Source organism: Plectropomus leopardus, chromosome 17 (assembly GCF_026936395.1).
Source record: "Plectropomus leopardus strain MGB_pleo_1.0 chromosome 17, ASM2693639v1, whole genome shotgun sequence".
NCBI lineage: Eukaryota > Metazoa > Chordata > Actinopteri > Perciformes > Serranidae > Plectropomus > Plectropomus leopardus.
Genome location: NC_142192.1, coordinates 19,708,008 through 19,729,549, shown reverse-complemented (window position 1 = coordinate 19,729,549; position 21,542 = coordinate 19,708,008). Strand labels below are relative to the sequence as shown.

General features: G+C 38.8%; 3 protein-coding genes across 3 annotated transcripts in view; 1 reads left to right on the top strand and 2 right to left on the bottom strand.

The window, feature by feature from the left end:
• The window catches only part of col28a1a (collagen, type XXVIII, alpha 1a), a 37,689-nt gene extending 34,151 nt beyond the window's left edge, over positions 1–3,538 (bottom strand). The window contains exon 1 of the mRNA XM_088090218.1: positions 3,410–3,538. The gene's annotated coding sequence lies outside the window, so the exon portion shown is untranslated. The remainder of the gene's footprint in view (positions 1–3,409) is intronic.
• Positions 3,539–7,352: 3,814 nt separating this feature from the next.
• On the bottom strand, positions 7,353–10,244 carry rpa3 (replication protein A3). Its single transcript, XM_042506700.2, has 4 exons — positions 10,078–10,244; positions 9,889–9,963; positions 7,692–7,803; positions 7,353–7,591 (listed from the first exon to the last, which is right to left on the bottom strand). Exons 1-4 carry the CDS (start codon positions 10,174–10,176, stop codon positions 7,509–7,511), a joined length of 369 nt encoding a protein of 122 aa, XP_042362634.1. The 5' UTR covers positions 10,177–10,244; the 3' UTR covers positions 7,353–7,508.
• A 223-nt stretch (positions 10,245–10,467) lies between these two features.
• On the top strand, positions 10,468–20,913 carry umad1 (UBAP1-MVB12-associated (UMA) domain containing 1). The gene is made up of 4 exons (XM_042506914.2): positions 10,468–10,719; positions 12,027–12,118; positions 16,239–16,324; positions 17,390–20,913. The coding sequence occupies exons 2-4, from the start codon at positions 12,037–12,039 to the stop codon at positions 17,663–17,665; spliced, it is 444 nt and encodes a 147-aa protein (XP_042362848.1). The 5' UTR covers positions 10,468–10,719; positions 12,027–12,036; the 3' UTR covers positions 17,666–20,913.
• Positions 20,914–21,542: the final 629 nt, after the last annotated feature.

The window sequence follows — 21,542 nt, the reverse complement described above, 5'->3', positions numbered from 1 at the left end:
GGAGCATGTAATGAATCGGTATGTAAGATCATCCAATTTTTCCAGAGCTCTGGGCTTGACAGGGTTTTTTTCAGGTCTCATCTTTCAACAGAATGATGAATGCCAACTGCTTCAGAATTGTGACATCAAATGTGATCAAGGAGGAAATGATCGCTGTGAAATATAGCTTTATGGCAAACCAATGTATGGACGTGTATATCATTACCAAAGAGGCGGGGTGATAACGTCAACTGTGGAGAACTATATCGCGGCCACATTCAGTCTGTTGATGTGCGGGAGCGCAGTAGCCTGGAGGAAGGCAGCTGCCATGTTCCAGCAAGTTGAAACACTGCTGTTAATGTTGCAGCATCTGCTCCATCTGCTTCCATCCACTGACACTATCGCCTCTATCTCACACACTTTGTCATGGAGACGTCCCCACTTTCTGCCACTGCTTATGCCTGCCAAATCCCGCGCGCACACATTCATTCATTCCTTTTTTTTCTTGTTTACTTTGGCTCAGAGAACCAAAATCTTATGGCATGAATCATTCATTTACGGTGTTTAAGCCTGCACTTTACTTTGATACAAAATCTATACTCTAGTCATATGCTTTATATGATAGTGTGGAAACATTAAGTCAAAACAAAAATTTATTTGACAATTTGATATGGCAGATGCTTTTTGCACCCAGGTGTCTGTAGCCAAAAATGCTATTTACACCTATACCTTGATATCCTAGCAAAGTCAACACACATGGGTCTATTCAGCCTTTCTTATAAAGGTTATGTCCACAGTGTGCTTTCAGCTTTGCACATCCTAAAAACTACCACCAACTACCACCTGCCTTTTGGCATTGGGATCTTCCACTGAAATCGCTGCAAAAGCAGCAGCATTCGATGACTTCAGCAAGAGAATGGGCTTCAACTGCCTGTTGCACGCATCCTTTATGTTGACATAGATACATCCACAACATGGCTCCTGAGGGCAGAGTCAAAAGTTACTGACACCCAGTAAATATGGCAACGGTGGAGGAGTTCGAAATATTGTACCTTATACAGAGGCGGATGTTTGTGAGGCCATTAAATACACGATGACATATAGATGGAGAATTATTTTTCACTATATAACTGATTCCTTCTGTCCCACAGTTGTGTGTTGCTTGAAATACGCTGCATTGCCCAACAATTTCCATACTGCTCCGTTTAGTCTGTGAACGTAAGCTTTCAGAAAACATGCACAAATATGGTTAAAATGCAGAGCACAGACAGAAGGCTTTGTTTGTGTCTGTGTTTTAGTCTCTCCCTAGACTGTGTGGGTCCTTTTACTACATAACGGGACTTTCTGGCAGTACTTTTTTTCATGAATTTATGATTTTAATCAGTGAGAAATGATCGTAGTAGCCCTAGCCATGACCTGTTTGAACTCGACGTGTCAACATGATCAGTACTAGCCAATCACAGCATGCAGTGGATCTGTAATACCCTGTCCCGGTGGCGTGTTAATAGCCAGATAGCCGCAGTCTGACTTTCCTCACCTGTTATCACAATCAGTTTATTGTTTTTATTATTTATCAAGAAAATTGCCAAATACTTGCTGGGCCCAACTTCTTAAATGTCAGGAAATGCTGCTTTTCTGCACCTTATAACATTGTAAAACTTTGGGTTTGGACTGCTGGTGTGACAAAACAATCTATTTGATTTTGAGCAAAACCAATAAGTTGACTTATTCACATAAAACATCCATCCATTATATGTCATTGCTTATCCTTAGAGGATTGTTGGGGGCTGATTCCAGCTGACATTAAGCAAAAGGTCGCCAGTCAGTCACAGGGCCGACACACAGAGACACAGAGACAACGCTCACACCTACGGGCAATTAAAAGTCAGCAGCTATGAGGGGACAGTACTAACAACTGCACTGTGCTGCCTCAGTTTTATATGATCACTTCAACTTTTTACGCAGCATTAATTTTTTTAAACATATGACATATAAGTATTCAATGTTTCATTTTTGATCTTTGAAAAGGCTCTTGATTTCGCTCTTAATGGGAAACTGATGCTATTAAGTGGCATTCTTTGAGCGAGTTAATAGCTCCATAGGCAGAATGAGGCACGTTTCATTGCAGCTTTAACAGACTGACACCCCTGAAACTGTCAAATAAAATGATCCTCTTGATCCTGTTGGTGGGCCCTCACTGACTGAATAAATATTGACCTTAAAAAGCAATTATCTACCCAATTCATCATCATACTCATATATCAGTGTAGGCCTGCTCCTGTTTGCTTTTGTCACACAGTCAGTCGTCATCCGTCATGATATAAGAATAATGATGATAATGTAAATTCCTCTCTCAGGGTTAGTCCTTTACAGGCATTTTTTATTTAGAGGGCTGGATGTTTATGGTGCAATTCTGTTCTGCTTGTTAACTGTGAAATGACCACAGTAACCACTGGCCTGAACTGTGGATCTTGTAAAACCCACTGTGTTTAACCCATTACCATACCTCCAGAGGTTATTAGTTCATATTCTACATACCAAGGTGGACACTGTGATTTTGTTTTGTTTAATTCAGTCATTGCCTAGTGTATGCAGCACCTCCCTGTGATGCAATGTGAGCCAACATGTCTAAAACAACTGCTGCATATCTATCACATTAAGGCCCCTGAGCGGGGCTTAAGGACCGACTGTATGAAGCTGTCAGGCCTGCCAAAGTCTGAAGTGCCACAGGGAGCTTTAACAAATGATCCGAGGATGGCAAGTTCAAGAAGACTCCATACCTGCAAGCCTCTCATGTAAGCATTCTCAGGCTCTAAAACTGTCTTCTGCAGCCTGGTACTGCAGTAGATATATAGCAGTATGCAGCACTTTTAAAGTGCATTTAACCAATGCTTCCTTTTTTAAAAAGAATGACCACTAATTCAACTCAACCAAAGTCCGCTTGCATTTGTGCCTCAAGCACATTTGTTTCAACAAGACTGAGAACTAAACTGATCAAACAGGGAAACATTCATCACATCAAAGACACAAACGTCGAGCATATCCGACAATAGTTCAACATTTGTTTATAATAAATGAAGAACTGTTCATCCACATATAAGGATTAAATAAATTCAGATGGGTGTGGACAAACAGAATTATTACTAAAGTGCTACTGTACAGATGGCCTTTGTCGTACTTAATATCAAACGCTTTATATTGGAAAACATCTTTTAACATCTTTTTAACATACCACCTCAACAAATCATAATCATGTGTGCACAAGTTACTATCGAAAAAATAGAATACTTATAATATATTTAAAAATATTACATTTCGGTAATACTGGGGCTCAGAATCCAATATACATTACCGGGCCCAGTCATCTTGAGAAAATGTTGGCATTTTCTACAAACCACAGATACAGTAAATATGTAAGTTTCATACATACCATATCAGCGTTTGTAAAATGACGTAGTTGATTACATGTATAAAAGCTGACTTCATCATGTCATCTGGAGGGGTAAGTGATGGTGGATGGCGTGATACTTCGATGAGATGGCTGCCAAACTGCTGAACACTGTATGAGACAAACAAATTTAAAAAATGGTTGTAAACTTGGTGTTTGTTAATGTGACATTGCAGCATTTCCAGACATTAAAAGAAAGAGAAAGATAAGTGATTAAAGTTTCACATGATACATTTTTCTTTTTTTAATCTTCTCACAAGCTTTCACAATTCTCTTGCACCCTTAAGGTTGGAAACCATTGGTCTAAAGGATATACATCATGCTGGGCCCAGCTGAGGAAAGACAGTTTGACAGAAGTCCAGGGAATCAACAACATACAGAAAACACTAACTGGATCAGATCTTATTCTGAAAAATGATCAGTTACAGTATGTCTCATGAGACGCAGCCTGCTGTTTTGCAATTGCATAATATCTTGTGCAGCTCTGATATCAAACGTCTAAAAAAAGAACAGCCTCAGGCTTATTTTAGTTTTAGCTTGGAGACAAAACACTTGTAACAGAAAGACTGTGTTACAGCAGTTTGAAGGACGTGGGTGACTCCATGAGAGGTCGCAGCTAGCTCAGACACGCCTGCAATAACAGCAGGACAGAGAGCAACAAATGCTGTAAAGGTTTTGAGAGAGAAGAGATTCCAGAAAAAAATAAAAAGTAAAAATGACACCAGAAGAGACCGTTAGTGAGTGTAATGGATATGGACAAAACCAGGTTAAGATGATTTAAGTGCCTGCTTTGCCGTGCCTGTTTAGCTATTGTTGTTGTTGTTGTTTTTGTTTTCCTATGGAAGCTATCCTTTTTTTTCCGAGCTTACAAAGAAATTTAGCCCCTTTTCTACTACACAAAAACCTGCTAACACTCTTTTACATCTGTCTTTTTAGGTAACGATCGGCATTCACACCCATGTGAAACAACTGCAACAGTCAGTGGTATTTATCGAATGTGATCGGCACTGACGGAAACAAAACATCTGCGTGAACACGCTTATTTTAGCCCATTAAATGGCCAGAATCAATGACACGCCGCCACTAAATACCGCCGTCTCCGCCAAAGCAGCACCCAAGCATTAGTTTGCACTGAGTTTGAAAGAGAGACTTAATAAATAAGACAAATATGAAAAATAGTAACAACATTAATGTTTTCACTGTCCTCCATGCTGCTTTGTACTGTTTTTTTTTAAAGATTTTTTGTGGCTTTTTTGGCCTTTATTGGATAGGACAGAGAGTATGTGTGAAAGGGGGAGAGAGAGGGGACAACATGCAGCAAAGGACCAAGGCTGGAATCGAGTCTGTGATCGCTGCAGTGAGGACTCAGCTTCTGTACATGGGGCGCCTGCTCTATCCACTGATCCACCGATGCCCCTGCATTCTACTGTTTAATATTAATCTCTCTCACACACAGAGAGAGAGATGTGTACTCATCTGCTCTACTTGAAATTGAAAAGGAGGCAATAGAAATAAACATGTATACACGCTGCTTTTGTTGGAAAGGGAGAATATGTTACAATCCCAAAGGTTTTGATATCTAAGAGCAACAACTGTTGTGGAGCCCATTTGTCATAGAATATGGTAAATAAAGCTCAGGGAAACAAAAAGACAGATGAAAGAAATGATGAATGAAAGACTGCATGGAGAACATGACAGAACATGGTGGAACAGAGGCTGTAGCCTGGATGTTACATTGTGATTTTGGCTGCTATTGGTTTGGCCTCTTTTTTAAAATCTGTATGTCAAGCTGCAGCTCTGTGCACTGTTTGGAGCCAGCAGAATGTGCTAAAAGCTGTACAATAATGCTGCGATCCTGTGGCTCATTGAGCTGGGCAAGACTCCATCCCTGTCAGGGTCAAGGGTTTCTTTCCCACGGAGGTGTCCCACACACAGTGTCGGGAAAGTTGAAAGGTAATATGTTACAGAGTTGGCCTGTTAAACTTGTTATAAGTGACTTTTTTGTTTACTTCATCAAAGTAATGTTACATTTGACTTTGACTTTTTGATCACTTTTCGAGCAAATGCTTTAAACTGGACAATAAAGTTGAAAAAAGTCAGGAAATAGACCATGCCAAAATAAGGCATTCCTTCACAGCAAAAAGATGCAAACGACAGAATTAATTTTATTAATTATTACTTTTTATCCAACAGAAATATACATTTTCATTAGTCATTCATTTGTATACTTTTTCTCAGTAACTTTAAATTGTGCAAATACACTTATTAGTAATTTAATTGCACGTAACTAGTTACTCCCAAACATTACCCATGTGTCCACAGATATCAATAAATCATAGGCTGCTGTTAAATGGTACACATAAAATATGTCCATCAGGTCATAGATGTTCTGTTAGACTGACAGACATTTAGGTTATATGTGAGTTCAGAAAGCCAAATGTAACTGAAATTAATTTAAAAAACATAACTGCATCTGTAGGGGCACAATGTCTGCCATGTTTTGGTCCATTTTTCCAGGTTGTGCATTAATAAATGGGAGCTCATATAATACCAATTGTACAGCAAATAAACTTGAGCAGTAGTTCAAACAAACACTTACGCTCAAACTACTGTTTCAAGGTCAATGTTGACTTGTAAATAGTCAAAAATAATTAAAAAATACTGAATGACTCTTACAAGTCACGACAGCTTTCATGATCAGATGAAACGTGATCTCGATTCATTTTGTGAGTGTACAGTAGTTAGTATAATTAATACTGCTGTGATCATGTTTTGCTCTTGCTGAAGAACATCTCATTAGGATGAAAACTGGGTAATACTGAACACCCACCCTGAGATAAATTCAATGGAACAAATTAATATGAGGTATGTGTGAATGTTTTTCTCCTTGCTTCTGTAGGGTGTGTGTGCGCTGCTCATACTGCCCCCTGCTGCTCAGTATGGTTCATGCATGGATGACATTTCTCAATTGTAAAAGCTTGAGTGGAGTGGGCAGCTCTTACTGTGCTGCTGATGCATTTTAAAATTATCAGTCAGTCTTCAATTTTTCATGTTGATTAAAGTATAAAAACAACAACAGTAAGAACGATATGGACTAAAGGAAAAAGTAATTACATTGATCTATTCACTTAACTTTAAACTTAGTATAAAAGTAAGTAGTTTAGATATGTGGTCCTGTGCAGAGGTAAGTTTTGTATAGGAATCTGGTTATTAGAGTGAGTTAGGTTAATCTATATTTTGCCAACAGTTAAGTGCAAGTAAAAATGCAGTAGTTGATCTAGTGGTAGATTTAAATATTATTAACATCAGAAATATGGACTTTTATGCAGAGAACTTCACTCATTTTGACAAAAGAAATTGTTTGTGGAAATTAAGACCTCAGAAAATCAAATTCAATCCTTCATGACTTTTATGGCCTAATACTTATAAAATAAATAAAGTCAAGAGATTTCAACAGTTTAAAGACCTGCAGACGGCCTGACTGCCAAATGCTTTTCTAATGTAAGTGATGCGGCTACAATCCAGTCTCCTTTCCATGCAAAACTGCATTTTAGTGTTAGCTGAATGGTGGAGGCATGGTGGCACAGAGGAAAATCTGCATGGCAAAAACCAGTTCTTTAACCTCTGAAACTTCATATTCGCTTCAGCTAAACTTTGAAATGTGTATTTGCATTGAATGAGGAGCGTGGATTTCTTCCCCCATCAGTGAAATCAAACCAGAAAAAAAAAGTCCATTTCAGACTTCAGATGGCCACTTGCTTATTGTTTTAAGGCAGACTTACATTATTTTGAACCTATCCTTAAACCGAGATGATTTTATCCCAGGTACAGTGTTGATCTCGAGGTCAAGAATGATCCTCCATGCTCCTGAAAAGATTGTTGTAGTTTAAAAAAAAAAAACAAAAAAAAAAAACAACCTTGCCACTTTATTTGGTCTTTACAGTTTTTAATTTTACCGACAGAACTTTTGATATTACAAGCTTTCTTCTGTACAAATGTGTTTTCAAATCACAACAAAAACTGGACACATGACACAAACATTGGACACTGAACTTAAGGACAATCTTTAGTGACTGCATCTTCATCCGCTTGCAGCCACTTCAAAAGGGTAGTGCTGGGGGAAATCATGGATGACTTTCAGAGCCTCGGTATACAGCTCTAAATCTGTGGGATGAATGGACAGAAAATACTGTAAATCACAACAAATAAATGCTGCTGTATTCACCTGATGTACTGCATGCAACTAATAATACAGAGTACCTACCAAAAGCAATGCCCTTGTCCTCCCGCAGCATGTTGTATGTGGTGGCCATTATTGCTCCTTTGTTAGACACCATACCAATGACCTCCACAACACCGCTCAGCTCCTCTTCAAGCTAGGGGAAAGAATTATAACTGCATTTCAACGACATTATCTTGTAAACCGGCTGCAAAGATGGTGCCTATTCATTTTAATGGAGTTGCTCACTTTCTAGCTTCTGGGTTTACTTCCGTAGGGCCCACTGAACATGCAGTGGTGTTTCTCCCGCTGACTCTGCCCGCAAGTGCTGCTCGGCTCCTACAGCTTACATTTCGATGATGTCACTGATTTTTAAATAGCTCCTTTCAGCTCGAGGAAGGTTTTACGAATATGAAACCTCCACAGATCAAAAATTCATAATAGAAAAAGTTGTACATGACCTTGTTTTCAGTTCAAGGTGTCCGGTCAACAGTTTTACAGACAACATTTTTATTTTGATTTCTTTATTCCGTGTCGTGCACTCAAACATGTGCCCGACCCTCATGAGTTTACAAGACACCATTTCAATATCGTTGCAGTGATCAATCCAAAATATATGTTTTGCTGCTCAGTCACCAAACATAATACTCTGCCTTACATCCCCTGGCCCGACAAACAAATTGTGCCATAAAAAGGTGCCCCTTCAAAAACATACCGGTAACTCAGATTATTCATAGTCTTCCAGACAAAGGAAATCAAGATAAATGGAAGTCATTTTACTGAAAAGTGCAGCCCTAACAAAAAAATGAAACTTATTTTCATTTCTCCCATGTCACACAACAAAGTCTACCCTCTCTGTAGTGGCATAAAAACCTAAAAACCTACTGGTCTTTAAGACTAATGGTAATGTTCCTGAATGCAACTGTGCACATAGGGATTATTCATTTTTGTTTCACTTATACTTCTACATTATACATTGCAACTGTTCTTTATGAGACAATAAATTCGTAATTTTGTTTATACCATAAATCAACACATCACTTCATTCATCATTCAACATAATCACATCATTCAAATAAAATAAGGACTTCAAATCCTTAAGTCCAGGCATTAATATGGAAGATGTTCCAGTTAAATATAATTTTTATTGAGTATTAGTGAGGGATTTTTTTGTTGCAATACCTCCAGTGGTCACTAGTAAAAGTAAGAAGCAAGGCTGAGCTACATTCCTGGGGGTCTGCGGTTTTATCATGTACCGCTTTCCCACCAAATGAGTGCACACAGGTTTTTCAAACTCGGGTAAACCTGCTAAATATAACATTCACACTGCAAGTGAACACAGCACAAGTCTGCCTTTCTGTCAGCTCTTGAGTGTGTATGTGTGTGTGTGTGTGTGTGTGTGTGTGTGTGTGAGTGTGTTGTTTTGTTGGTGTGTCTGTGCAACATCACAGACAGGTCAGACAACAGGTAAACAGTAGACAGCAATAGGAACAGACATTTGTGGAAACTTTTCAGTGGTTGCTACGCTTTTTATATCTCTTACTTATTCAGTCTCTCTTTCAAATGTATTGCAGAGAAAGACAGTAATTAGTGATGCCGCATCACTGCATTGCGCTGGTTATGGAGCTGAAATTGCCTTGTTCACCCAGGTGTTGTGTCCCCATTTATGCCAAACCAGACTATAAAACCTGTGTCTACTGGAGAGTCATTTGACCCGGGTCTGATTACAAATCATATGCATTCACATTGCATTAAAGCCAGGTGTTGGCAGGTGTTAGCATTTTTTTTTTGTGCAGCGGAAATTAGGGCTGGGACGACGCGTCGACATCATCGATGACGTCGACGCAAAAAATACATTGACGCAAGAACTGCAGGTCGATGCGTTGTCACTCAGAATCAAAAAATGGTGGCGGCCGCGGCATCGAGTAGCAGCCACTTTTTGATTCTGAGTGACGACGCATCGACGTCATCGATGACGTCGATGCGTTGTCCCAGCCCTAGTGGAAATGAGGCTATGAAGGTCAAGGCCCCCCGGCCCCCCTTGGGGGACACCACTGCCTATCTATAATAACAAAATAGGCTCTTTTGCTTCCACATAACTTGGTATAACAAGTACGTAATTGGAAAATAACATCAAGTTAAGAGGTTTGTGCCGAAACGTAACCAAAAACAAGAAACTTCACTACACCAGTTGAGGTTACCAGCAATTTACTGATTTAACACGTTTAAGGAGTGTACTCACAGGTTCGTTGAGTTCAACTGTTGCAGTCTTTCCCTCTCCATCAGAGACAGTGAACGTTTTTCCTGTTGGGTGAACCTGGCGCAGAAACAAAATACACTTTGAGTTCATGACAGTTAGCCGGGCCGAGTTAGCCACACTGGCGTCTGATAAAACAACATTTTGACTCAACCTGGCTGATATAAAACTGACCTTTTCAACACGCCCGACGAAGCAGACCGGTCTGTTTATGTACTGCGACAGCAGGGCGCACATTATTCTTGGTTTCGGGACATCCAGTATGCCTGCCATCTTACTGTTTGGCTGTTATGGCGTTACTGAACACGAACAAAGCAGTGTGGCGCGGGAAATGTTCAGTTTGATGTTTTTGTTTCACAAGCAAGCCCACGCGGGCGGGGTTAGCTACGTTCACGTTGAAAAGCGCTCTGGGGGTATTTTACGGTAAACGCCGGAGTAAAAAATCGAACGCCTCAAACCTTTCTGACGACATATCCGCTGTGCCCTAACAATCCCTTCCCAGGAAACCACATCCAATAGTTCCGCTACATGTTGCTGTGAGCGTCACTTCGTATTTAGCATTTTAGTTCCCGCACGAACACGGACAATATTGCGGTCAGTGACGTCAGTGTCATAACATAACAACAGCAACACGGACGATACTGGACGGATAAAGTCCCGACGGACGATTAATCAGATTATAACCTGTAGTTTATAAAAACGCGGCTTTGTTTACATTTAGCGGGGCTGTATCAATCTGAAATTGACCAAACTAACTGGAACCATGAACTGAATATATTGTCGTATTTTGAACCTCGTGACAAGCCAACAACTACAGTAAGACCGTCATTATTACTTTTTAGAGGCGTGTGTTTTGTCTTGATTGTTGAAATAAGCATTTGAAGACTAAAAAAGCTGAACTTTTGTAGTGCTACATTAAACAGAAAGAAACGGCGACCCGTTGTTGCTGATATTCATCCATGTAATTTAGGGATATTCAAACTAGGTTATTAGGACATCTCTACAATTATAGGATGTTTGTCAGATTTTAGGATGTTTCTAGAATTTAAGGATGTTTCTAGGATTGTAGGACATTTCTCTGATTTGAGGACATTCCTAAGCTTTTTGGACATTCCAAGGATTTTAGGACATTTCTTGGATTTTAGGACATTTCTAGGATTTTAAGTCCTAAAATCCTAGAAATGTCACGGTTTATTTCAGGCGTGTGTTTTGTCTTGATTGTTGAAATAAGCATTTGAAGACTAAAAAAGCTGAACTTTTGTAGTGCTACATTAAACAGAGAGAAACGGCGACCCGAGGACATTCCTAAGCTTTTTGGACATTCCAAGGATTTTAGGACATTTCTAGGATTTTAGGACTTTTGTAGTGTTTCAGGACGTTTCTAGAATTTTGGGATGTTTCTAGGATTTTATGACATTTCTAGTATTTTAGGATGTTTCTAAGAATTTAAGATGTCTCTAAGATTTTTGGACTTTTCTGGGATTTGAGGGACATTTCCAGGATTAATGGAAATATATATGATTATAGGTCATTTTTAGGATTTTAGGTCATTAGGGGCTTAGCCTGGACCTCTATTTTAAATGCTGTTTTGCACTCTGGCACCCTATATATACTAAAAATGCAAAAACAATACCCAGTGTAAATTACTTGATTTTTATTGTGAATTTGGGGTAAGGTAAGATTTGGCTCACGGGTCATAAATTGAGTATTACTGATGTAAGCAGTAACTCATGTTGATTATTGGACATGAATACATGATTACTGTCCCTTGTTGTACTTTTAGAAGTCAACTTTATACAGTTAGTTCCCTATATGCGTTAGCTAACAGTATCTCAAAATCTGAATTTAGTAGCTCATTGATTAATTCGAGTCAGCTTATTCTCCCCATTAATCTTATGCATTTTAACTTATACTGCTCTTAAATCTATTGTTGGCTTTGAGAACAAACCTATAAAGGAAGTCATATCCCAGCGAAGGCAGTATTTCTGTCCTCAGACAGTTAAACTTTAAATGTAACTAATCTTACTATAATTCAAATGTTAATTTACTTTGATCAAATATATACTGACAGCTCACATATTACAGTATGTTTTGCTTTAACTTCCCATCTCTTCTGTTGACAGAAGGATAATCATGTTCAGCTTCCTTGGACTCCGTAAAGACTCAAAGAAGTCAGCACCCGAGAAGGAAGCAGATGGAGGCTTTGTTATCATTGGTGAGAATTGCAATCCAGTTTTTAAAACAGTGACTTTGGAAAGGTCAGTGTAGTTTGATGTAAGCTGGTTCTCAGCTAATAAGAGATGCAGATGAAATGCTTACTAAATATGAGCAAATAAATCAAATCAACTGGCAGTTGCAATACGACAGGATGTATTATGACAGGAAGTTTTTGGTGGTTTGCTGTTGAGCTTCTTCTCTCATGATCATCCTTTCCTGTGTGACAAAATCTGAAATATGAGACCTTAAAACAATATCCTTACTCTGACTTAAATTTCAATCTAATTTATTCTTTATTGGAAACTTCTTTTTTTAAACCAGTAGTTTGACTTTAAAAAATAAAATCTTAACTCGGGGCCATGGTCTTCATCATCAAGGCACAGAGATCTTGAGATTACCCTGTCGTCACATGACTGAAATTCCATGTTCAGGTCACATGATGAAAACTGAGTTATCTCCATAATAACTGTGCAAACTACACCCAATTAAGAGAACCAAGAGTACAGTTCTCAGTCTTTATTTGTCCATTTTTTATTGTGTTTCATTTTTATGTCATGCCTAAATCAGCAGAATTGTTTTACAAGACATTACAACCCCTGAAATAAAGTTTTATTGACAGCAAGTATATTCTGTGGTTTATAATAACTTTGACATTCAGTAGAAATGTAACAAATGTGCACAGAACTATTTTTATTGGAATATCTGACAAGTAGTTGTTGTTATTTGACACTGCCTCTATGAGAACTGATCGTTTACCCTCCAGTTTTAGTGTTTCTTAGCCATCTGTTTTAACCTAAAACCACAACCATTCACATGGATCAAAGTTCATCCTATTTTATCTTACTTCATTTCCCAGAGATGAGCGTTATTATTTGCTGTTAATCCTTGTCGTAGCTTTAATTGGAAGAGCTGGCCGAGCTGACACAGATGGTCAGGAGCTGCATGTTATTTTTGGCAGAGCAGAACAAGTGTCAGAGCCAGGCTTTCCTTTTCAGATTGATGCAACCAACTGAGCTCACTCTCTGCTTCCCATTCAGTCACGTCTTCTTATCAGAGATCGACTCATGATTAGGAGCATGCTGATGAAATATGAACTCAAGCGTGTCAATAATGACACAACATCCCAAATACAGCTTGATCAAATAAGATCACCTGAGATTTCACTTGAACTGGAGGAGACTTCAAAGTGTTTAAGTGTGACTTTGTCCTTAATATAACATCTTATTCAGTCATGCCGCCTCTGGTAGGTTTTAACTGGACAAAGCAGCTGTCCAAAGCTGAGCTGATGATCACACACAGGACTTAATAGCGAGGGTTAGGGTTAGGTATGGTCAGGTTAGGTCAGGTATGCTGGAAAATGAGCTAAAATGTAAGTGTTTTTACTGCAGTCAAGCCAGCCTCCACTCCAAAAATGACGGTCTAACTCGCTGTCAACTTGTTTAGTGGTTATGATATGCAGTACAATAAGAGCGCGTAAGAGCTGATTTCAAAATAAAAGCTCTGTTCTTAACAAAAAAGACCAGACCAATGTTTTATGTTTTCTTTCGTGGGGATTTAGTCAATATGATACGAGCACTTGCCTTGCTACCAAAACAGGATTTTGCAAGGGCACTGCTGCTGCATTGTGGTCTTAGCGCTGGCCAAGACAGTTTTGATTGGTTTAAAGAAATGCAAACAACCTAGAGTGTGGAATAATGTTGGATCCAGCCAGACCTGTCACCAGTGCTGGCTCAACGAGAGACACTAATTAGCATATTTGTCTTCATTCATTGTCCGCAACCGCTTGTCCTCTTAGGGTCGCTGGGGGGCTGGAGCGTATCCTATCTGGCGTTGGGCAGGTCGCCATACTATCGCAGGGCTGACGCGTGGAGACAGACAACCATTCACATTCACACCTACAGCTGATTAAGAGTCACAAATTAATCTGACCTGCATGTCTTTGTAATTTGGGAGGAAGCCAGAGAACCTGCAGAGAACCCATGCTGACACGGAGAGAACATGCAAACTCCTCACAGAGGGGCCGCCCCGCACAGGGTTCGAACGTCGCCCTAACCCCGGTTTGAACTTTGGACCCTCTTGCTGTGAGGGTGATAGTGCTAACCGCCTGTAGCACCGTGCCGCCTAATTAGCAGATTTTTAGGTTTAATTTAAAAGTGTTTCACATTTATACATTATATAGGTTAAAGGTTAAAAAAATCAAAACATGAGTATTCTAAAACACCATTAAAGCTGGACCCTGGGAAACAAAAAACATGCAGCAATGATAAAAGTACACATGCCAGACAACTTGTGAGAAACATTATCCAAGCTGAGGGCAGATCAGATGATTGGAGATATAATCTACGCACACAGATCGAGAGCTTTGGGACTTGTTGGATCCCTGAGAAAAACATTCTTCCTCCATCAGCTGCTGCTGAGACACATGGAGCTGAGATCAGAGACAATGACATCAGTGTAAATGATTTCACTCTGTGGACAAAGTCCTTTTAGCCCCGGAGAGGAAGAAAGGGATAACAGTATTACCTTTTCACTTTATCTACCCATCAGTGCCTCCACTCACTCCGTGTTTCAGCCACTTGACGAGGGAGATCTAATTAATTGGCTCAGTGACAGCAGCCTGCCGCCAGGCCCCCAGCGTAACCTTAAAATAGGGACGTGTGCTAAAAATAAATGACAGTCCAGCAGGATTTATTTCTATGTTTTGACATATCTGTAGCTTGTTTTTACAACATTGGTATGAACATTTCTGTCCAGCCACCTTCAACATTAACATATTTTGAATGTAGCTGAGGTGTTGCCTAAATGTTAGCTTTGTACAGCTAACTACAGCTGTGCGTAATGTCAGGATAAGGGCAAATGGAGGCCAGTATATATACCTGCTCACATTTATAGGCCTAAACTTCAGCTCAGAATACTTAACACAGTGAAATAGTGTTTACTCATTCTCAGCAGTCCTAATGCTTCTTAAGCCATTAATGTGATCAGAAAACCACTTGTGCAAAACAAATAATCCCCCTCATTCACCCGCTTTGTGCTGAAGGATAAGCGTCACTTCTTAGCACAAACTCTATTTTGTTATGTTGTGTTACAGTCATGCTAGCAGCTCTACGAGGTTGAAATGCTTACACAAGACTTTTGTTTGCCTTTCAGCAATCCTTGTGAATTATATATTAAAAAACAACCATTTTTTTTGTAGTGTAAGCTTAAGAGAGAGTTGCGAAATGTGCGTCACAGTTTGAGAGTGTTTTGTTATGAGGATGATGCAAGCTGAAAGGTCAGTTTGTGGGCCTCTTGAATGATATTTTGTCATTACAAAAGCAAAAGCAATTCATCTTATGGGAAACATGAATGTCTTCACATTTCAGTTTGAAGCATATCAACCTCAGTATGTATCAGTCAGGGGAATCAACAAAAGTGAATGTGAACATCCTCAGGGAATCATTAATGTTAAATTTTGAACTAATCTATTCAGGTGAAATCCTATTTGGTCTACAGTGGTGGATCAGCTGACAGTGTTGAAAGAGGGTTGGTATTCACACATCATGTAGGGGCAAGGCTCTCAAAAAACAGCATACGCGAAGAAAAATAGTAATGTCATCCAAATTATAGTGAGCAGTCTCATGTAGGAACTATTTTCTTTCTACTAAACAACACCCAACAACCGTATCACCCTGCAGAGAAAAGCCTGCATCTACTCTTGGGATTAATCAATTGTTCTGGCCATTAAAGGTCAGAAAATAACCAAAGTCACAAATTCCCAGGGCCCAAGGTGAAATCCTCATATTTGAGTAGATTTTTAATGAATCACTAACCAAAATAGTTAGTCAAATCATTTTGGACTAATTGTTTCAAATTGTACCAATGTTTTCACATGTAGCCCTTGTTTATTTATCCTCTGCCTCTTTCCCAAATTTAGCATGTTTTTCTCAAATTTAGCATGACACTTTGCGAGCATCAGCTGGTATCTGTGCATTACAGCACAGTAGGAACTTGCATGATGTAGGTTTGATACGCTGATCTGAAATCTGTTTTTAATGATGTCATAGTAATTGGTGAGAAATCTTGTTCCTTTAAAACGTATTTTTAGTAACGTCTGCCTGCCAACATTTCCCCTGCAGGAGAGACGCTTGAAGAACAGAGGAGGAAGATGCAGACCATGAACCTCACACAACCGTCAACAAACGTCATAGTGCTGCCATCGAGGGTGAGCTTGTTGAGGTTACCAGTTCATGATATAAAGTTTACCCTGTGGCATTGTGATCAACATCGCGGAGCTCAATAATCAGAGCTACGAGAGGAAGAAAACGTATTGTTTTTCATAGCAGGAAACAGCCAGGAAGTCTTGTTTTTCTTCATATGCTGAGTGATTCAGCTTTGAGACCAGTAGCATCCAAGCTGGCTTTGCCCTGCATGGTTCACAGAGCAATCTCCACTGCCGTGATGTTGACAGGTGCTGGGGGCCCGGGTGGAGCCGGCGTGCCAAATTGTGCCAATACCATTCACCACGCTGGCTTTAAAACTTGGCAGAGTTAGAAGCCTCCAAAGAGCTCTGCTGGCCGTTTGATTGTTGTTACAAACACGTTTGAGCCTTATTACATCACTGCTAATTGCTAAGCTTCTAATTAAGGAAATTTTTGGGCACCGTGGCATGTTTGTGTGTCTATGTGCACATACGTGGTCCATATGGCATCCTGGAGCGACCACATGTCGCACAGTGAGTAGCTCATTCCTCCGGTTTTAATCACGTGGTGCAACAGGAAGCGCTGAGATGCAGCAGCATTGTAACCTCACTTCAAACCTACGTAGACAAAAGACACTGACAAGACACAAGACACTGATGCATAGATGACTAGATAGATACATGACTGTTCTGACTGAAATATTACAAGTGCTATTTAAAATTTTGCCAAACTGGAGAAATGACTTGATTATGTGAGTGTGTGAACCAAATAACCATTGATTTTCAAGAGTTTTGTTTATGTACAGTATTGTCTCACAATGAAATGCATAAAGGCAGTTAAGGCTCCCAGCTGGAAAAAAAATTTAGTTTATCAGCTCCAGGAATATTGTTTAAGGATTATGTGAAATATTTGGAAAAATACTGTTCTTAGTTAAAAAAAAAGGTAGGGTACACTAGTTTCTTTGTATGCATGGTCATCGTAAAGCTCTCAGGGTAGAACAAGAATAACCACTGTGGAAACAGGGAGCAATGTGAATGTAAAAGTAATATCTCAACACTGACGTTAACTCTGTCTCCTTTTCGTCACAGTCTTCCTGCCCAGCTCCAGCTCAGCCTGCTGACTCAAAGCACCCTGCAGCTTTACCTACCACAGCGCCCACAGCGGGGACCTCATCAGCGGAGACTGCTTCAACCCTCCCAGATCTCCTCGGGGACGTCCCCTTCACTTTGGCTCCCCACATCCTGGCCATGCAAACAGGGCTTCCCCTAATTCCTGACGTGCTGCTATCTCGGGACATAAACTACAACCTGGCTAATTTTCAGTACGACTTCACTTTAGAGAACTCCGTGCTTCATAACGCCTAGTATTTTAGAATTTTAATATTAGGACGACCGGCATCAGGAGTTCACAGCGTGGGTAGCGGATGTTTGGTTATGCAAAGGTTCCAGAGCTGAAGCATTGCAGCGTTATGAACAAGTAAAAGCTCACAGAAATCATTAAACATAAAATTAGAACTGCGAAGTATAACATTTCTGTTACTAACTCCTTATCCTGCGCAAGGAAGCATGGAAATTTCCCTGGCTGTACAACTGATGACTGCGAAACGTTCTAATGTTAGAGTTTTGTAGAAACTGATGGAGTTGTGGTTTGCTTATTTCTTATGTTATTCTCAATTTGAACAGGGTTAAGACACCTTCTGACTTTCATTAAGATCTGGTTATGATTGATTAAGACATCGTGACTGTCAAGTCCTTAGGCACACTTCAGAAGCAGTGAAATATGGTGTGTTATAGTTGTTGTTGTGATGTAGTCTAACTTTAAACAGGATAATTACAGTTTATTACTATTTTGGTTTCGTACAGTTAGGATAACTTTGCAGTCATTAGGGAATTTGCTCAGATCCGGGAACATTGCTTGAAAAGCCAGAGGGGTAAAGCAAAAATAAACACGCCTGAAATGACTTAAAACTACTGTTAATTAGGATAGGTAAAAAGTTGTGGTAGTTGGTTTACAACGTTTATGATTTACAAAGTGGGGTAATAATGTTACACGTCACCTTTCTTTTATCTGCCAAATGAGTTTGAATAACCTGGTATTTTAACCTTGTTTACAATCGATCTAATCATGTAATTACTAGAATAATGCTACCCGCAACAAACCTGGCAGGTCATTTTTGTTGTATAGTGCTTCAGGCTTGGGTTGGGTTCATGTGTGGTTATATTCAAATGTATTTTAATAGAAATTTCTAGCTCTAACTGCGCCAGTCTGCTGGGTCTGTGTGTGTCATTTGTTGCAAGTCGACACACAAAACCCAGAGCAGAATAACAGAAAAAAACAGTTAGCTGTAGCCAATGAATTACCTTAATCATAATGATCAAACTGATGATAAAGCATAGATTCGGCTTCAGGGATCAGGTAAAGTTTGAGTTGTCAAATTTGGCAGTGCCAGTCAGGTGCAGTAGGGTGTTGTCTTGAAGATCTGCGTACGAACCAGGTTCACGGCTCAGTTTTAGGTCTACTGACTACTTGTGTGTCTTGCCCCATAAGACTTTTTAGTGATGCATCCTTTTTGCCAAATTTCAGTAATTAACTCTGAGAAAACGATCATTTTATTACAGATATGATTGGTTGCCAAAACTACAAAAATAAAGCCCAGGTTGTACTAAATTAGAATTATCTTTGAAGTGAAAGCTTATATTTTAGAACATAGGCTTCAGGTCATTTGAAAATGTGGCACCTAGATGATGAAGCAATATTTTTTATCAAAGCTTAGTACTTCGACAACAAATAGCCTACCTCCCACTAAGTTAAACCCAAGTGTTCAATAGAAACACTGGATGGAGGAAAGCACTAATTCATGGCAGATCGGGGAAGCATCTGCGAAGGATTCTTAACAATAAAGTGAAAATGTTAAGTAAGGCTATTTTTTACTAATTACAGCTCTTGTATGATAATTTAATATAATGAGATTTATACATTTGACATTATATGTAGCACCTTCTGCCACAATTAAGGTTTTGAGTCTTGATGACAGGATGTTGACGATTGATATCCCCCACCAATTGTCACCATTTCTGACTTTTCATCCCTGGATGCTGCCTTCCTTTTGATCCAGCATACTCTTCTGCCAGCATTAGTTTGCTGTATAGTTTATTCTGTTTGCGTTTACATTAGTATTTGCTTTCTTGTGGTACTCCACATGAGGTGAAGTCACTTGCTATGGTTTGTGTTTTAAGTGGTTGGGATTCTCCATACACAAACTGCTTTGGTTAGAAGTCATCAAAGAGGTTGGTTTTCTGCTATGATGTACTGTAATTCTCAAATAGAGTAGCTTTTATTGACCTCTACTGAAAATTTCAGCATTTCCTCCATATTTACCTGATATCTTAATAAATTCATAATAATGTACGATACCACCGACAGCAGTATACCCACCAGTAACATAATAGTCATGTCATACTCACCTCCTTGCTGCTTTTGAGATTCTGTTCCTTTTACTTTGTCCCCTTTTTTAAATTGCATTACTGTCAATAAAATGACCATTTCCTCTTCTGTCATTTCACATTTAAAGTCTTCCAGGCTTCTCATTCCTGGCAGGCTTTAAATGTGAAAAATCCATGTTTTGAATTTTACTGACAGCTGTTTAAATTTGAATGGTTCCTTGTTTGACCCTCTCAAAATTAATCTTGAAAATCCCTCTACTGTTCTTTCTTACCGTTATGTTACAGTAATACAACCTTCACTTTTAATCCAGTTACAATCTCAGAAGTGCAGAAAGCCCTCAAATTTAGACACTAGACAATTGGCAAGTCCTGATGATTTACTTTTGATACGTCTTGCCACTCTGTTGTTCAGGTTTTTCCTTTGATTTTTTCTCCTTTCTTTACATGATGCTGAATTAGCAAGAGGATTTATAGTGAAGGTAATTATAGTTCCTCTTTCTTTATTTTTACCGAGCACACAGCCTGCTTTTGTTCTTGCTGGATTTTATTTGTGTCATGCTCATTGTTTTATTTTATTTTATTTTTATTTTTTTGAATTTGAGAATTCTGGATACTTACATGAACCAAGTTACAATCTCTTGTGATGTATTGCTGGTATGCATTGTAAAAATGTAGGGGATTTTACATTAGCAATTATTCATTTGTAGTTCTTGATTAGATTGATGCGTGCAACCTGGGTTGAATTTTGTACTCAACAGATCACATGGAGTTTTCTCAGTTGATGTATTTACATTACCCGTGTGATTTTTTTTTTTTATCGAGTTATTTTGTAAATATGAGCTCTTAAAACTAGCATAGAATTTTTGCTAAGATGAGGAAATGTGTTTGTATAGTCATACTTTTACCCAGGAATTTACCAAATACCTTTTGATTGTTTGTACATCTCTTCAAAACTAATGTGCCTTCAATACAGTCAATATACCTTTCAGTTTGTCTCTTAGAAGTAAGCATTTAGCCATCTGTTAATTCCCACTAAAATCTTCCTCTTTAACAATCTTATTCCCTGAGTTAAAGTCTGTATCTATTGGTGCTTGAAATTTTTTCAGTTGGTTGTAACTGTGGACAGCAATTTTCTTTACAAATAAAATTGAAGAGTATTGTCAAACTTCTGACTGTCTCTGCATATGAGGGAAATGTTTTGATTGATTGCATTAAATTTGTATAATTTAAAAGTATATTTGGCTTCCTTTGTTAGGACTGATGACTAGGAACAATATTTTAAAAGTTGTAAAAAAAATATACTTTTATTTTTTAAATTCTGATTTTGGACTTTTTAATCTTGGCTTGGGACTTGAAGACCTTGATCTTAAACATGGGATCTGACTTAAGACTGACGACATTTAACTAGTTTTTACTAATTTCTTGCAAAGTTTTGGGTCGTTTCTTCTTTGTTGCTCATTGCTTTCTTCCCATGTTTTTGACAGAAGTCTGGCCAAATTGCTCAAGTTTCGAAGGTTTAATTTGTTGGAGTTTTAAAAAAAAAAAAAAGAAATCCAAATTCCTCAGGTATCAAATGACATTGGATTTTTTTTTAAGTCAGAGAATGTCTTGTAAATCCTATAAAACGAGGAAAAAAAGTCACCTGCTACCATACACCTCAAATATTACCTTTACATGTTATTGAAATTTTGCAAAATATTATAAGCTGTTTAAACGATCATTAGGATTATGCACATGATATATATTCACCTCATGGCCTTTATGCAGCAGTCACCAACCAATAGCAGAGCCTGAAATA

Bases quoted from the DNA above. Each gene is read 5' to 3' on its own strand.
- rpa3 (XM_042506700.2), bottom strand. From the start codon at position 10,176: ATGGCAGGCATACTGGATGTCCCGAAACCAAGAATAATGTGCGCCCTG. The intron at 9,964-10,077 runs GTCAGTTTTATA...TTTCTGCGCCAG, and splicing joins TCGTCGGGCGTGTTGAAAAG to GTTCACCCAACAGGAAAAAC. The intron at 7,804-9,888 runs GTGAGTACACTC...TCTTTCCCCTAG, and splicing joins CAGTTGAACTCAACGAACCT to CTTGAAGAGGAGCTGAGCGG.
- umad1 (XM_042506914.2), top strand. From the start codon at position 12,037: ATGTTCAGCTTCCTTGGACTCCGTAAAGACTCAAAGAAGTCAGCACCC. The intron at 12,119-16,238 runs GTGAGAATTGCA...TTTCCCCTGCAG, and splicing joins TGGAGGCTTTGTTATCATTG to GAGAGACGCTTGAAGAACAG. The intron at 16,325-17,389 runs GTGAGCTTGTTG...TTTTCGTCACAG, and splicing joins TCATAGTGCTGCCATCGAGG to TCTTCCTGCCCAGCTCCAGC.